The sequence below is a fragment of the Triticum urartu genome, chromosome 2A (assembly GCF_056163025.1).
Source record: "Triticum urartu cultivar PI428250 chromosome 2A, HENAU_Tu73, whole genome shotgun sequence".
Classification (NCBI taxonomy): Eukaryota; Viridiplantae; Streptophyta; class Magnoliopsida; order Poales; family Poaceae; genus Triticum; species Triticum urartu.
Window position 1 is genome coordinate 535207226 of NC_141874.1, and position 18234 is coordinate 535225459.

Consider the following 18234-nt stretch of genomic DNA (forward strand, 5'->3'; position numbering starts at 1 on the left):
TCTTATACACCATCTATTCCTAAATATAAGTATTTTTAGAGATTCCAATATAGACTACATAAGGAGCAAAATGAGTGAATCTAGATTCTAATCTAAACTATATCTATAATTCTATATACATTCGTATGTAGTTCATATTGAAATCTTAAAAAAATACTTGTACTTAGGAACATGGGTAGTTGTATTTTACATCATTTGTGCAATCTCAGTTTAGCTTCTAACATTTACTGGTTGCTTTTAGGTACATATATGAGCGGTACTGATCCACACTTCGATCCCTTTTGCGTATGGGGCAATGAGATATTCATGAACAAGCGTCAAGTGTGAAAACTAAGAAAGATTGTTAGGCGAAAGAAACGGTTATTGGAATTAAGCTCTTTATTTACACGTTGTCAAAGACAACAGTGAACTTTAGGACGGCGAGTAATGTGTTGCCTTTTCCCCCTTCCCACAACAAGTTACTTTATTAGATCTCAGTATTTGATATTTTTCTCTTTTTAGTGGGTTCCGAAGCTACTTACTGATGATTACCTTGCAAACTACATGACCGGAGTGGAGGCAACTAAGATTAAAATATATAATTCATGCTACCATGATAATGCTCTAGAAGTCTTTCTGAAGGCAATGAAGGATGGATGAGCGATCGTCACAAGGGGTTGGACATTATGGGCATTCCGCTTCTTCAACACCATCGGCAGTCAAAATGATTTACACTCGTCTCTTCACCTTTACCGCCTTTAAATATTGTGGTTCATCATAGTTAATTGCTGCCTAATCCTGTAATTACTGAACATATTATACTGGCAATTTTATTTATGGATTCATTGTTGAACCATTGTGCTGAGAATTTGAATTGCATGTTTCATATTTCAAAATTTCCAATTAGAATAATAAATTATAGGAAAAAGATTAAAAGAGAACAGACGGTCATGGAACTTTGCAAACGATTCTGGAGTAAAAAGGCTTGTGATGGATAGCCCAATGCCACATAGTTTCCTACATCAAATCGTGTGTGATGTAGTTAATGAAAGCAAACAGTTGACCCAGGCAGAGCGTGTGTGATAATTATACCTTTCACACACGAGTGTATACATAAAACTGTGTGGGATGTACATATGAACGGAAACGTTTTTCCTGGATTGACTATCTGAGATGTACATAAGAATGGAAACGTATTCCTTGGATTGACTGTGTGATATACATACGAACGGAAGTGTTTTTTTGGGATTCACCGTGTGGGATGTACATACCTACGGAAATGATTTTCTCTAATTACCGTGTGGGGTGTACATACCTACATAAATGATTGGGTTTCGATGCCTCGTCCGATCGCACATGACCCCAGCCTGGGTCCCAGGAGGGCCTATCCCCGATGATTTCTGGATCGTGTGGGAAGGACACCCTATCGCACACACTCACTTGGCAATGGTTCCAAATGTCGTCGCGGAAAGGGGTTAAAGACCGTTTGTTTAGGACTGACGTGTACCAGTGACTCTATGAGTGAATCAAGGTGGTAGAGATGGTGATGGGATGGTAGCGGGGCAGAGAGCGGAGCGTTGTAGCGGTGGCGAGTAGATGGAGATCAGCATGGCAATGGGTACCCGCAACCCGCGAACCCGACGGGTAAAAATCCTATTAGGGTAAGGGTTTGGAACAAATAAATACCCATGGGTTTATAAATGGAGAAAAATTGTGCCCATCCGATAAGCCGGGTATGTGTATGGGAATGCAATACCCATACCCGTGCACCCGCGTACCCGTATACCCATAAACTAATTTCTTCTAACATTAGGCCCCATGTGTCATTCACTAAAGGAACCTAGCCATTGTAACCTCAACCCAAAATCCTCTCTCCTTACGCATGTGCATGAACTTATTTAAATGTGTTGATCTTGTTTTGTGAATTCACGGTTCTGTTAATCTTATTATATAGTCTCCTTCGGTTCATTATTTCGAACAAGGGGATGCAAAATTACCTTCAATAAAAGAAAATTAGAGAAAATCGTATATGTCTTGTTTGTCTTGAAATTAAAAAAAGAATAGGTGTGAATGTTTCTCTAAAAATTCACGTACATGCTACTCACCCATGTATTTCGTGCTTATTGCTATCCATTTCTGAAAATCAATATCATTCTTTTTATTCCATCGCGCAACAAATCATCATCTATATGTGCTCAAATGCTAAAATGTGGTATATATGTATTGAATGTTGAAGTATACATGCGAAATGTTAGGTATATATGTGTAAATGTTGAAAAATACATGATGAAGTGTGAACTGGATAAGGTGATTGAGATGGGTATTTTTTACCTGCGGGTATTACCCGCACCCAGCCGGGTATGGGCATGGAAATAGTTTGAAACCCGATGTGCGGGTACGGGTACGGGTATGGGCAAAAAATAATGACACGGGTATGAGTTTGGGCGACCATTACCTGCACCCGAACCCGGCGGGTGCCATGTTGAGATGGAGACAGGGGCAACCGTATCGGTGGTTCTCGAAGAGGAACAGGGGAAGCCTCGATGACAACGTGCGAGTAGGAGGGAGGGCGGCCATGATGCCGGCGGGCCAAGAGGAGCGTGACGACAATGGCGAAGCAGGAGGTACCGCCGGAAAGGAGATCCACCGGCGGTGGTAGGGCGGCAGACGGGCGCGGGTGGCAAGCAGAAACCCTAGCAGGGGCGCTCGGGAGTGAATGAGGTAGACCGAACACAACCGACTATAGTGGGCCTACCGACAGCGATACATCCACTTACAAATGAGCCAATCAACTCCCTCCAAAGCCCCAATGAACCAGATCCCAACATTTCGTGGGAGCTGTAAAAAAAATATTTCATCCGTTCCAAAATTCTTGTATTAGATTTATCTAAATACAGATATATCAAATATTAAAACATGACTTGATACCGGGAGTACTAGTACATCGCTGCCCTGAAAAAAGATAACAGATAACAGTACATCGCTGCCCTGGAGCGTGTGACCGTAACCGACATACGCGCATTGCTCTCGTTGCAACGATTTTCCTGTGCTTTCCTCCACGAAGGAGTTTTTTAGTTTTTTTTGGGTGAAGGAGTTCTTTTAGTTTTTTTTTTGAGAAATGAAGGAGTTCTTTTAGTAACCCCACGAAGGAGTAGGGGACACGGAAATGTATTCCGAAAGAAGCCCACAAGAAGTAAACGAACCAACAGGCCCAAAACCGAGCCGCGCGGCCAAGCGCGCGAACTCTGTAGCGCGGAGTCAAAACCCATCCCCTCCACCGTCCTCTCCGCCATTTCGTCCAGTACCTTCCTCCCCCCCTCTCACTCCTCCGCGGCCCGTGCGCCCCGGTGCTGCGGCCGTCGCCGTGACGTAGCATAGCGTCGCCGCCGCCGCCGCCGCCGCCGCCTCACCCCAACCCATCCGCCTCTCACGCGCGTCGCCTCCGCCGTCGCCGTTCCCGTCCTACACCTCACCGCGCCCCCGCTGTCTCAACCCCGCCCGCGGTTTTATCCGTTGGTTCCCGAGGTACGAGCATTTCGACATGCTGCGACTAGTTAAATTCCACCGACCTCCAGAAATTTGGGGTGAACCATCTAGATCCTCTCCTGCTCTGGCCGCAGTTCTCCCGCCCCCGGCGAAACCTAGGGTTCGGTGACAGGATGCAGAAGCTAGGGCTCTCGGGGCTTAGGGGCCTCGATGGGTTCCGATCTCTCGCTGGTGCCACCTCTACGGCTGGGAAGGCCACGAACCCCAAGCCCTCGTCGGATGCTGGAGGTAGCACATACGGGAGCTTCGCCAACCTTAAGATCACAGCAGGTACCGATTTGCTCTCTCTCTCTCTCTGCTTTGATTGAGGAGGCTGTTTATTTCGTGCGTTGCACTGATTTCCCGATTCCTCTTAATTTCTGTCTATTTGCAGAGAAATTAGTCAAGGAGCAGGCTTCAGTGAAGTCTGATCTAGAAATGGCGGTACATTTCTGAACATTATGCAGTTTTTGGTCATCTGTCGGGCACTTGACTGAGCGAATTCCTACCATTCAATTGTATGAACTGCGAATTGTTTCTGAAATTTAGCCAAACATCCTGTCACCGTGCCACTAATTAGGTTTCTGCATAGAATTGTTATCTGTTTGGGTGGAGCCGATTGAAGACCATCTGTCTTCTGGTTCATCAATGCCAAAATTGCATAGTTGTATGCTATGTCCCAGTTGTATTACTCTGCTCGCATAACACAAGGGTAGTTTTTCTGTTTCTCGTTTTGTCTTGGATCCTGTGATGTTTTTTATTACTCTGTGTGCAAAACAGATGAACTGCAGTATCCTTGTTAACCCATTGTTTAATCATGTATGCAACATTGACATGACAGTGAAATGCTAGACCAAAAAAGGTGGTAGCACAGCATACTAATGTGAAACTTTATCGTTCTGGGGCTGCATGTGTTATATGTAGTCTGAATCTCATGATTTATGCGTCCTTCTGCGGTGTTTAGATTCCCTTTATTTCCCCATATGTTACATATATGTAACTGTGCTAAACCTATGGCATGTTATATGAAGCATACTCGGTGTTTGTTTCTCTGGTAGTATCCATCCTTTAAAGTGTTGACCTATTTTTGTGAAGGAGCTCTGTATATTGCTCACCTGGAAAATATAGGATATGTTTCCGTCTTTAGGTTCTGCTAAACGTATGGCAGATTAGGTGAAATTCCGATTTCTCATTTCTCATTTATCTTATTTCAATGGGCTTATTTCTGATGGCTAGTCCTGAACTTATTTAAATACAGGCTTGTCCTTTATAATCACCACCGTGTCACAATGACTTATATGCTTGTTGCATCTAGTTCTATTAAATTCAGAATGTCATATGTATGAGATTTTGGTTACCACTTTACCAGTCACCCTTCATGCTTTAGATGTTCCAGTGCTCTGCTGTCATGGCATGTTGGCTCAAGTACAAAACAAAATTATATCATATTGCAGTATTTTTACATAGCAACATATTAAATTAGTTTCTCACAGAATACCCTATTACTGATGCACACGCGTTATATAACTTTAGCATACCAAGCTGAGAAGAGCAACAGAACAGATAAATATGTTAGAAGCAAAGCTTCAACAAGCTGTCAACGAAAACATGAAGCTTAAGGTAAAGCAGACTGAGGATTCGAAGCTCTGGCAGGGGCTAGATTCAAAAGTTTCCTCAACAAAGATGCTGTGCGATCAGTTAACTGAAACTCTGCAGCAGTTAGCAAGTCAGGCAGAAAGAGGTAATGTTTTTTGTGGCATTTTCTCATGCACACCTGTTGTTTAGCTCTAACTGGCAAAACAATGCAATGGCAGCTGAGGAAGATAAGAAGTTTTTCGAGGGGATGCTTGGGAAGAACTCTAAAGCTTTAGATGAATTGAACTGCTTGCTGCATGATTCCTCGGCAAAGCTGGAATGTGCAGAACAAAGCATCATGTCAGGTCGGTTTGTCTCTTCTCACTTCTCAGTTAGTGCCAATCTTTTAGAATGCTGACAACTAGGTAACTCACCACTATACACTGCATATCGCCTATGTGCGTGCCCCTATCTGCTATACTGTTGTTTATGCATCTAAACTCTGATGTCATTTTCAATTCTGTGCTTATTTATATGATATGCTTATAGATAGAATAATTAGCAGTCTGCTAAATATATTTACAACTTTTTTTTGAATTAAGGAGCAAAGCTCCCAATTGATAACACATCAGGTCTGTTTTTTGCTGACCCCTCAATAGTGAAATGTTCAGCAGGAATATTTACATAATAATGTGATAACATTGTCAACTGTCCCATTTACTCAGGTAAACAGGAGATTTTGCGGATCAAACAAGAGAAAGAAGAAATGGATCAGAGTTACAAGGAACAGCTTTACGCAAATGATACTACCATAAAGGAAAAAGGTAAGTGTTAGCTTTTCTGTACCAATTTACTGAGGAGACAAGTCATATTAGCGAGCGGTAGTGATAACAAGCATTAAGCTGTCTTTGCTTTCTAATGCAGATTCTCTCATCAAACAGTTGGAGGGTTCAGTTGAAGAAAATAAATCCCGCTTATTGTGTGCTGACTCCCGCTTGCAGTGCATGGAGCAAGAGTTAAAGCTAAAGCAAGATGTTTGCATTTGCCTGAAAGAAAACCTTGCATCTGCTGAAAAAGAAAAGAATGACTTGGAGCTTAGGAACCAGCGATACAGTCTGGAAGTCGAAAGACTGTACAAGGACAATAAGGATGCTAATGAATTGCTTAGCAGTTTTGTGGCTAAGGTAGCTGAGCTAGATAAAGAGCATGCATCAATGTCAAGTCATGTCGCTAGATTGCTTTCTTCATTTGATAAGTACTATGGAATGGTCCAAGAGGAGAAACTGCTGATAACAAGATCTGCTAAGGACAAACTGGAACATCTTCAAAACCAGTTTGTAGATTTGACATCAGAAAATAGTGGTCTCAACAGTGAAATTGGAGAACTGAAGTCCAGAATCACAGAGTTACAAAAAACTCAAGAAGCTGTTATGGTTCAGCATGTAGAAGAATGCCAAGTGGCTGAAGATAAAATCAGAAGACTGGAGTCTGAAGCAGAAGTATCTGCCTCCAATGTGAATTCCTTAGAAAAGTTATCTTCGGAACTACAAGGGAGAGTTCAAAAGTTACTGGAGGATTCTAGCCTTGCTGAAAATCAGAAGGTTCGCAACTAGCTGGTTACGAATAAACAGATAACTGCTACTCCCTCCGTTCCGAATTACTTGTCGCAGATATGGATGTATCTAGATGTATTTTAGTTCTAGATACATCCATTTCTGCGCCGAGTAATTTGGAACGGAGGTAGTACTATTTAACTTGTATTCTTCCTTACTCATGAAATTGGAATTTTGCAGGAAGAGCTGTTACAGAAGACTTTGAAGCTAGAATCAGATAATCAGGAGCTTCTAGGCAGAGTGCAGTCAGTTTTGGATGAGAAATCTAACGATACAGAATCACTGCACAGCGAGATTGCTAAGCGTGACCAGCAGGTTGACACACAAGAAAAACAGATCAGCGAGCTCCGCAGTGTTCTTGATGAGAAGGAACAGTTGTATATTTCTTCTGTAGAAAGAGAGAAGAGTTTGGAGGAACAAAAGTTACAGGTTTGTGTTTATTATATCTTTCAATCTCATGATGTAATGATCTGTAGAGTGTAGAACTGTAGGCAACATATAACCTTTTCAACCTCTTGCCCAGATCCAAGCATCACTTGCTGCCACAGAATGTCAACTTACCGAGGCCAAAAAACAGTACGATCTCATGCTTCAGGGTAAACAGATAGAGCTATCAAAACATTTGAAAGAGTTGTCACTCAGAAATGATCAGGTATCACATTTCTATTTATTGTGTAGCACTTCTCTTCTGAATCACAAATGACAGTCTACAAATGATTTTCCAGGCAATCAATGTCATCCGTAAGAAATATGAATTAGAAAAGGTAGAAATCATTAGTGCTGAAAAAGAGAAGGTAAATCATCTCTTCCCTTTCAAAGTTCTTTATGCTAGATATTTGGTATCTTAATATGATTGCTACTCTGTCTATCCTACTGTTCTGAATTTCAGGCAGAAAAACTCATAAGGGAAATGGAGCACAAATGCAACGAAAAGATATTAGAGAACAAGCGAGAATCTGAGAGGTGCTTGATGCGTCTTAAGGAGGAACATGCCGCAGTGGTAGGTAGAGCTAGTTTGGTTTCTCAATAAAGGCTACATTTATTTTGAAACAAATAAATATTCACAATCTAGTTATAATGACAATGCATGTACCAATTTTGATGGAATATGTTAGCACTAGAGTAGTAAACAAAGTAAGCTGAACGGTTCAGCTTAGCCTTCAGATAGCATGGATACATAACCGCATGTCAGACTTCTAAGGAAGTTTGTTCTTGCACGTTGCTCACTGTTGAAGAGGCTTTAATACCTAAAAAACTGCCGAGTTTTCTTGGTATCTTGTATTCTTGCTCTAATTAGACTTGACATGTAAGCTGTATAGGAAGTTATACGGAAGTACTCGCTGACATCTAAATGAGTTCAAAGTATCTTCAAACTGCTTTAGAGTAACATTTCCATCCACTTTATCTTTTATTATTTAATTATCTGTAACATACTGGTGAAAAGTTCGAAAACCACACTGTATATTTCACCAATGTACATTACTCCCTCTGTAAGCTCTTATACTTCTTACTAATGATCTTTAGACTGGTTTAAAGCATCATGAGATCTTAAGCAATCAAAATACCTGATGTTTGAAGTGGAAAATTTACCAGAAACCACTTTATATAGTTGTCTAGCAATAGAAGCAGTTCAGAGATGCTATTTAGTATAGGTACAGATAGAGCTATGCTCAAAATGCTGCTGTCAATCTTGGAACTTCCATAATCATATTGTTACCAGTAGAATCCTTCATTATAGCACCAGTATACACTTGTCCAAAAGACTGTTTGCATGGTGTCAGTCTGTCAGGACTAGGGAATACTGCATACTATAGTGAAGATGTACAGCAGAGCTGTTTTTCTCCTGAAATGACAACGGAGGTTGTTTCCTGATATCCAGGTGGCAAGAATTCAACAGGATAATGAGCTTAAGGAATCAACTCTTCGGGCTTATCACAAAGAAGAATTGCAGCGCATTCGTTCTCAGGGTGAGAATGAATTGAGGGAGGTCAGTCATAAGTTGAACCAGATGTTTTGATAGTGTCAGTTTTTTTTAACTAACTAAATCTGTAAAAAAATGTAGAGGCTGTCGTCGCTCAGACAAGAGCATGAAGCTCAAATAAAAACAGTGAACATTCGACATGAAGAAGATTGTCAGAAACTACAGGATGAACTGGAGCTTCAGAAGTCAAAGGTGGTGATTCTTGACACCTTTTTCTTCTGAAGGCTGTGAATCGAAACTATACTGAACAGTGTTTGGTGCAGGAGGAGAAGCAAAGAGCATTATTACAGTTACAGTGGAAAGTGATGGGCGAAAGTCAACAAGTTGATCAGGAAGTTAATTCTAAAAAGGTATATGCTCTTGTCAAGCCTGGTAACTGCATTTCACTATTTTGCTAAGCAATGTGTATATGGTATCTATTTAATTTTTGTTGCTTGGTGGCAAAGCATGTTAAGAATTCAAGAAAAAAATAGCCGCATATGTTCTACTTGAAAAATTGCTTATTATAATTTCGTTATTTTGGGGCAGGATCACTTAGTTTCTCAGTCCATATCCTGCCCTTTTACTATTATAATGTTAGCCATTTGCTGGTTTTCCTTTCTAGTTCATCTCATAATTAACTTGTAGGCATTCATTATGAAATAATTAAGTTACAAATTCTCTCTTCCATTGATAAAGAGGAGAGATCCATATGTCAGAAAAGAAAGTCAGCTTCAGTTGCCAGGTCCAGGTCCTGAGACCAAACGGAAGGTAAGATATCTTCTCTTCAACGATAAACTTGATTGCCCCGCATTTTAGAAACTTCAAACTTGAATGTTCTCTGTTGTGTTTCAGGATATAAACATATCTGGAGTTATACACTCGCCAATTTCTAACGTACTGAGGAAGGTAGAGAAAGCAAGTCAGGATGTTACTAATCACAGAAAGGTGATTTTTGTTACATATAGATTCTTTCTTTCATCCATTTTTGGGTATGAACTAGGTTTCATTTTCAGTTAGTCTGAAAATGCATCTTTACATGCTGTGTATTTTATTGCCATTTTTGGCATTCCTTTAATTAGGTAACACACCATGAATATGAAGTGGAGACAGCAAATGGAAAAATCACAAAGCGCAGGAAAACTAAGAGCACTGTCATGTTTGGGGTACAAGTTTTTCCTGTTTTTTCTTTGGGTTTGATTGCCTGCCTGTTCATTCATTTTAATACTGTCTTTTATCATCCAGGAACCGAATACTCAGAAGTCATTGCAAAATACTGTTGACAAGGATGTTACAAAAACAAGAAAGGTATGATGATCAGTACAAACTAGATGATACCCCACACGTTGTTGCGGGAATTGCTTGTAATATATTTCAGTAAGATTTGATTAGAGATTGGGTTAATTAGATAAATGCCACTCCAATTATGTCTATTCATAAAAAAATGCCACTGCAATTACCAAACTTTGAAAAACGCCACTCCAGACTTTGAAAAATGCCACTGGAAATGGCATTTTTCAAAGTTTGGAAATTGCAGTGGCATTTCTTGGAATCGCCAGATTTGGAGTGGCATTTATCAAATTAACCTGTATAAGGGTTAATTACATAAATATGTTAGTGGGGATCAACTACTTAGTTATATAGGATAACTGTGTACTTCAACTTCCCAGTATTGATTTTCAAAGGTTTAACCAATACTTTTGTATTAACAGACTTTCCAGTTTAATGTTTCCTCATATGGACGCTCTTACAAACATAATCTTAGTTGGTTTTCTTGAAATCCTGATCCTAGCTAAATGATATGTTCTGTTTGATTATTCAAGAATGGTAACTAATTGTGTTTCTCTTAAGAAGTCATGCATCTTACTCCCTCCGTTCCTAAATATAAGTCTTTTTAGAAATTCCAACAAATGACTACATACGAAGCAAAATGAGTGAATCTATACTCTAAAATATGTCTACATACATCCGTATGTTATAGTCCATTTGAAATGTCTAAAAAGGCTTACATTTAGGAACGGAGGGAGTATTTACTATGGCACATTGAACACCACTCCATGTAGAGTTCAGACTGTAAGCCTGGGGTGCAATGCAGCCAGGTTTTGCTACAACTTTTCCTTAGACTGTAGTCAGTGATATCATTCAAAATGTGAGGAAAATGTTGTTCGAGTGTTTTTACCAGTTAGTCTCCAATGCTCCACAGTCCACACTCTTTGTTTCCTTGTTATTCTCTTGTGACATCACCATTTTTTTCTCTTGGTGTACCCACTGTATCTAGCAATGTTCTGAGTAAGCATGAAAGAAAACAATTTAAAGCATTAGCCATGCTCTGCTTTTCTACAGTGATTGATTTTGCAATAAAAAATCTGTTCAGAAACTGTCTATGGACAAGCATTCTGAGCATGATGATTCTCTGCGTGACATATGTTCTGCATTACTTTTGACATTTATGAATTGGCATTCTGCAGGTTGTTGCAGGATCCCGTCCCCATCCTGCCAATATTGGTGAATTATTTTCTGAGGGCTCCTTGAATCCATATGCTGATGACCCTTATGCATTTGGCTAGAAGGTAAACCATAATAATATCCCGCAATACTGTTGCAGTTCGTCGTTTTTGGAGAACAGCGTTATAGCAATCTCACACCCAACATTTGCATCTTTTAAATATTCAAGTTGTCACTTGGAAATAGTGTACGTCCAATCAGGCTTAGAATTTTGTAACTTGTGTTTAATAAGAATACAATCACCTCCTTGTACAACAGATGGATGTGCTAAGTAGTGTTTAAATCTAATAGATATATTGAACTATAAACTGTAATCATGCTCTGGAAATGGTTATATGATTCGACAAGTTTACTGAGTCCAGAAATATTGTTTTAACAGCGACCGCTCTCAACTTATTTTCGCCATGGCACCATGGTTAGTTTGCAGTTTGGGGTTACAAACTTTTCCATGCTGCTTATTGCCAACAACTGATCAGAATGGCCCGTTAGTGCATTATAGTTTCTTGGTTTGCAAACATTTTCTTGACAATCTGGACTTGATCATCGGTGTAGAGGTATATTTTCCGCAACAAGTAATTCAGGACGGAGGGAGTAGTATTTTAGTTCAGTAGTTAACCAATCTACGTACTCTATAGAGGGTATCCTATGGGCTTTCTTTAGAACACATGTGTCTTCAAATTTTGATACATTTATAGATGGTGTAATTGCCTTCCATAGTTACCTTTGTTTTTCAGCACAAGAATGATCAATTTGCTGACTATTTGATCCATTTTCATTTCTAAGAGCTGGGTGTTTCATATGCATCTCAAGTTTGATGTTATATTCTGTTCCAGATAAATTCACTGCTCCTGAATTGAAACTACACCTAATTTTGCAGCTCACGTCTATTGGTGCTGATCTTAAGAAGCATGGAAACGTAATCTGGATTGCATAGGTCTAATCGATGATTTTGCTGCCTGCCCTGGTCATGATATCCGATCATCCCAGTGTTCATATGACTGTTAACAACGTGCGTTGGTGTGTCTGGAACATTTCTATGATGAGCACTGTGAGTGGTTATCTTGTACGCTGGTGCGCTTGTGTAAATAAACCGACCTCGTCATCTATGGAATAGAGAATTTCAACAGGAAATTACTGCCCAACGTCCTGATACCTTTTTGGACTGCTCTTTGTAGAAGGCTGAAAGATACTGTGCTGCTGCTGCCATATTAGGCTTAGTCGCTTTGTAGTTGCGCTGATCGTTATACCCACGAACCCTGTTTGTGTATAAATGCAGTAGATGCCTCGATGGGGAAGTATGTTAAATTCAGTGTGTTTCCATTTGGTCATGAGCTGCATGAAATCTCAGCCTTCCTGTCGTTCCTCACTATTGTGTTTGTGACCGTCCTTGTCGCACTGTCCTGCTCGAGCCTTGGGGCTGTTTTGGTGGAGGTCCAGCCTCCAATGGCGAGGAAGCGATTGGTTCAGGACGGCTAGCTTAGAGTGTGGAGGCATTCGAGCTCCGACCGCATCTGTATGCTTGTCTATTTTTCCAGTAAACGACAGGTGAACTGCCATTTTTTGTCAAGCGAAACTGTTCATGATATAGGAGCAACTCCAATAGCTTGTGTAAAAACCTTACCATAATAGTTTGGACATGGAATAATAAAAACAAGTTCACTGTCAAACCTGTCAGACCTTTCAAACATGTATGGAAAGCCAAGATCCCTTTGAAAATCAAAATCTGGCTGTGGTTGATTTGGCATAATGCTATAGCCATGAAAGACAATGTGATTAATTTGGCATAATGCTATAGCCACAAAAGACTATGATAAGAAGGAACCGGATTCTGTCATGAAAACGAAAACATCAACCACCTGTCCTTTAAAGCAACTCCAATGGGGCGACCCATTTCATCCGCTGGCGTCCGTTTGGGTCGGCGTGGACACAAAAAGCGGCCCAACGCACCGACCCAAACTGAAGCGTGTCCAGTGGCGTCCGCATGGCGACCCATTTTCGGCCCAACTTTGAGCTGGATTTGCGTTGGCACGGACACGAGGCGGATGTGCGCGCGCGCCTACTCCTCTCCCCGGGCCCGCCGGTCGGTGGCAGCCACCACCATTTCCCCCCATTTTCTCCAACCCCCCCCCCCCCCCCCCCCCGCCCGCGCGCGCTCCCGCCCATACCCTCCATGGACGACGACCTCGACGCTGCCGCCGGCCTCGCCTCGTCCGGCAAGACGACCGCCCCCTCCGGCAAAGGCAAGCCTCGTGCCCCGCGCAAGACCGTCGCCGCGCCCAAGCCAAAGAAGGCGCTGACGCCTGAACAGCGGGTAAGGGAATCGGCCAAGAGGAAGAGCCGGAGGCACGCCGCAGACGCGAGGGATGAAGCCTACGCGACTGCCGCTGTCGCCACTGCCGCGCAGCAGGAGGTCACCAACGCCCGCGTCACGGCGGCAACGAGTGGGAATGCCGTCCGCCGTTGAGGAGGACTACATGCAGAACCTCATCTTCGAGGGCGGCGCGCCGGCCGCTGGCTACGATCGTGACGAGACACAAAGCCAGGACAGCCGCGGAGCGTTCACGCCGGCCGCTGGCTATGATCCCGATCAGGCGGCCTTCATGCGCGATTAGGTCGACATGGACCTGGACGGCTTCCCACTCGACCACGAGTTCCCGGACGACTACGGGCAAGAGGAAGAGAACGAGTGCGACATCGAAGTGGAGCCTTTGTTCGAGGACGAGCTCGCCAACCAAGCCGCCGGTCCTAATTCGAAGCGCAAGAGCAAGCGCACGAAGGCATACACGGCTGCCGAGGACAAGCTTCTTTGCGAGTGTTGGCGAGACATTGGACAAGACCCCAAGACGGGCGCCGGACAAAAGCATTCAACTTTTTGGATTCGTGTCCACCGGGAGTTTCATGAGCGCAAGAAGTTTCCGCCCTACCAAATTGTGAGCACGCGCGGGTGGGTGTCCATTTCCAAGCGATGGAGGGTGATCCAACAAGAGTGCAATAAGTTTTGTGCCACTCTTGAGAGCGTTAAGGCCCGCCCTGTGAGCAGCATCGGCATGCAAGACATGGTATGCTAGCAAGCCGCCCTCTTTTGTGTCATCAAGTTCATGCTTGCGTGTTCATTTGCCCATATGCTTGTATGGAAACATTTTGTAGCCATTTCAAGCTTTGGAGGCATTCAAGGTCCAACACAATGGCAAGTGCTTCAACCTCTTCCATTGCTTTCGGGTCATCAAGGACGAGGAGAAGTTCAAGGTGCAATATGCCGCCCTCAAGTCACGTGGGGGGAAGCAAGCTGTGGAGGAGGTTGGGGAGGGCGAGCCGGCACTGTTGGGGAACGCAGTATTTCAAAAAAAATTCCTACGATCACGCAAGATCTATTTAGGAGATGCATACCAACGAGAGGGGAGAGGTGTGTCTACGTACCCTTGTAGACCAAAAGCAGAAGCATTTAGTAACACGGTTGATGTAGTCGAACGTCTTCGCGATCCAACCAATCAAGTACCGAACGCATGACACCTCCGCGATCTGCACACGTTTAGCTCGGTGACGTCCCTCGTACTCTTGATCCAGCTGAGGCCGAGGGTGGGATCCGTCAGCAGGACGGCGTGTCGACGGTGATGATGAAGTTACCGACGTAGGGCTTCGCCTAAGCACTACGACAATATGACCAAGGTGGAAAACTGTGGAGGGGGCACCGCACACGGCTAAAGATCAACTTGTGTGTCTATGGGGTGCCCCCCTCCCCCGTATATGAAGGAGGGGAGGAGGAGGAGGGCCGGCCACAAGGGGCGTGCCCAAAGAGGGGAATCCTACTCCTAGTAGGAGTAGGTTTCCTCCTTTCCTAGTCCTAATAGGAGAAGAAGGAAGGAGAGGAAGAAGAGAAGGAAAGGGGGGGGGGGCCCTAGCCCTAGTCCAATTCGGTTTGGGCTAGGGGGGCGCGCGCCACACCTTGGCCTGCCTCCTCTCTTTCACCATTAGGCCCATGATGTGACGTCCAGATAATCAAGCTACAGTAAATCTCTGCTAAATATGCCACGTCACTTCGATTACTGTCACTAATCTCGTGTTAGTTCGAAACCAATTCAAATTCAAATTCGAATCTAGCAAACAATAAAAGTTTTCGAATATTAAAACTAAAATGTTCGGTGTGAACCAGATAGTGCATAGGTAATAATGATGGAGAAACCACACTTTTATGAAGTATTTAATTGCACTAAAATAATTTAAACAGCGGCATAAACAATTAAATAAATGCGTTTTATAATTTATAAAATGTTAAACTATTTTATTAGGGATCAAACTTTTTGTGGCAGTGCGTTTGGTGGTAACACAAATTTAGAGATCATTTTTGTATTTTAAAAAACTAAAATAAAATATAAAACAGTAAAAGAAAGATAAATAAAAAGTGAAGAAACAAAATAAATAAAAAGAGAAAAGAAAATAAAATACAAACATACAGAAAAAAGAAGGCAAACCCCACCCCCCACTGCGCCTCGGCCCAGCTGGCCAATAGACAAGTAAGGCCGGGCCCAGCCGGCGCCCCATAACCCCCACCTCCCCCGTAACCCACTCCCCACTTCCCCCACTCTCCTCGCCACCCCCCCTGATCCAGATCTGGATCAGGGGGACTGAACCGCCGCCGACGCCGCCTGGAGGCCTCCAGCGCCCGCCGCCGCCGCTCGGAACTCGTCGTTCGTCGCCGCCTCCTCCCCACTGGCACTCGTCCTCATCCTCCTCCCCGTTCCTAGAACTGGAAGGGCCTCCCGCCTCGACCTCGCCGAAGGACGTCGCTCGCCGGAGCCGCTTCGCTTCGCCTCGCCTCCTCATCTCTCCCTCATCGGCTCCGTCGAGCCTCGCCGACCCCCTACTCGGCAACGGCCGTGAGCGCCCCACCCCCTCCATCTACCCCTCTCTTGCCGTCGTACCGACCGCCGCCGCGCTGGCGCACGCGCCTGCACCGTCGCGCTCGCCGCGCCTACGCACTCCGCCCGCCGCGCCCGCGACTCCTCCGCGGCCTCGTTGGCCGCTTGGCCGCCGCAAGCCACGCGATGCGCCGGCAACGCCTGCTGTTTGCCACTGCTGCTTCGCTGCTTCCGCCGTGCTCCCCACGCCTCGCCGGTGCACGTGTCACCCCGCGCGCGCCCGTTCGCCGGCGCCCGTGGCTGCGCCGCGCCTGGCCTCGTCCGCTTGCAGCCGCGTCCGCGCACAGACGTGCCCCTGCCGCTGCTCTGCATCGCCCCGTCACCGCCCGCACGCGCCACCACGCGCGTATGTCGCCCCGCTCGCCTCCTCTGTGAAGGACCGCCCGCGGCCAACCTGTCTGCCACCGCGGCCATCTGCTCCCGCGGCCGACGCGCTGGCCCCCGCTCTAGTCCCTCCCTTCGCCGTTGCCGTATGCCGCCGCCCACGCCGGCCACGCCCGCTCAGTCCCGCTCCGGCCGCAGCCTCGCCTTGCCCCTCGGTCGCGCTCGGCCTTAGCGCGGGCGACGCCAGCGCCCGAGGCGAGCCGCCCGCACGCCCGGTGCGTGCTAAGGCCCTATGGGCCTATGGCAAACGGGCCCCGCCCTAGAACGATTTTTGTTAAAAATAAATAAATAAATAATAAAAGTAAAAATAAAATAAATAAATTAGTAATTAATTAATTAATGAGTTAATTAATCCTGTTTAACTAATCTAATTAAAATGAATTAACCTAATCACTTAGTCTGATTAACAGGTTTAGTTAGTTTGAGGCAATGACGAATGGGACCGACACGTTAGTTTGACTTGGTCAACTGACTAGTTGATTGCTGATATCACCCTGACATCATGCTGACATCATAATTACATTTACTAATTAAATTAATTCTGTTAATTCTAAAAATGAATTAAATCTTTAAAAATCATTATAAAATAATCCATAACTCAGATGAAAAAACTTTGTACATGAAAGTTGCTCAGAACGATGAGACAAATCTGGATACGCAACCCGTTCGTCCGTCACGCATTCCTAGCATAGCAAACATGCAACTTTCCCCCTCTAATTCATTTGTCTGAAAAGGTGAAACACCGGGGATATTTTCCCGCATGTTTCCCCCTTCACCGGTACCACCTCATACGCGTTAGGGCACTCCTAGCACCGCTACTTGTCATGTCATGCATCGCTATGCATCTATTTGCTTAATATTTATTGTTTCTTCCCCCTCTTCTCTCGCTAGACACCGAGACCGACGCCGTGATACGTCTCCAACGTATCTATAATTTTTGATTGCTCCATGCTATATTATCTACTGTTTTGGACTATATTGGGCTTTATTTTCCACTTTTATATTATTTTTGGGACTAACCTATTAACCGAAGGCCCAGCCCAGAATTGCTGTTTTTTTTTCTATTTCAGTGTTTCGAAGAAACAGAATATCAAAGGAGTCCAAACAAAAGAAATCCTTTTTGGAACATGATTTTCTTCTCGGATAAGACCCAGGAGACTTGGACCCTACTCCAAGAAGTACCGGAGGCGGTCACGAGGGTAGGGGGCGCCCCCCCCCCCCTACAGGGCGCGCCCCCTGCCTCGTGGGCCCCTCGGTGCTCCACCGACGTACTCCTTCCTCCTATATATACCCACGTACCCCCAAACGATCAGAACAGGAGCCAAAAACCTAATTTCACCGCCGCAACATTCTGTATCCACGAGATCCCATCTTGGGGCCTGTTCCGGAGCTCCGCCGAAGAGGGCCGTCATCACGGAGGGCTTCTACATCATCATAGCCCCTCCGATGAAGTGTGAGTAGTTTACCTCAGACCTTCAGGTCCATAGTTATTAGCTAGATGGCTTCTTCTCTCTTTTTGGATCTCAATACAATGTTCTCCCTCTCTCTTGTGGAGATCTATTCGATGTAATCTTCTTCTTTTGCGGTATGTTTGTTGAGACCAATGAATTGTGGGTTTATGATCAAGTCTATCTATGAACAATATTTGAATCTTCTCTGAATTCTTTTATGTATGATTGGTTATCTTTGCAAGTCTCTTTGAATTATCCGTTTGGTTTGGCCAACTAGATTGGTAGTTCTTGCCATGGGAGAAGTGCTTAGCTTTGGGTTCGATCTT

General features: G+C 44.1%; 1 protein-coding gene across 2 annotated transcripts; it reads left to right on the forward strand.

Moving 5' to 3' along the window:
• The first annotated feature begins 3252 nt into the window (after positions 1-3252).
• Positions 3253-12499, forward strand: LOC125538513 (synaptonemal complex protein ZEP1). Of its 2 annotated transcripts, XM_048701797.2 has the most exons (20): positions 3255-3504; positions 3600-3795; positions 3899-3948; positions 5038-5245; positions 5319-5444; positions 5805-5903; positions 6004-6680; positions 6873-7121; positions 7216-7344; positions 7418-7486; positions 7582-7692; positions 8572-8679; positions 8755-8865; positions 8937-9023; positions 9352-9423; positions 9508-9600; positions 9735-9818; positions 9898-9960; positions 11121-11222; positions 12035-12499. In XM_048701797.2, exons 2-19 carry the CDS (start codon positions 3639-3641, stop codon positions 11217-11219), a joined length of 2592 nt encoding a protein of 863 aa, XP_048557754.1. In that variant the 5' UTR covers positions 3255-3504; positions 3600-3638; the 3' UTR covers positions 11220-11222; positions 12035-12499. The 2 variants fall into 2 exon arrangements, 1 of the variants encoding a protein (XP_048557754.1); XR_007296361.2 differs by lacking the exons at positions 9898-9960; positions 11121-11222; positions 12035-12499 and having other exon boundaries at positions 3253-3504; positions 9301-9423; positions 9735-9797.
• The last annotated feature ends 5735 nt before the right edge of the window (positions 12500-18234 follow it).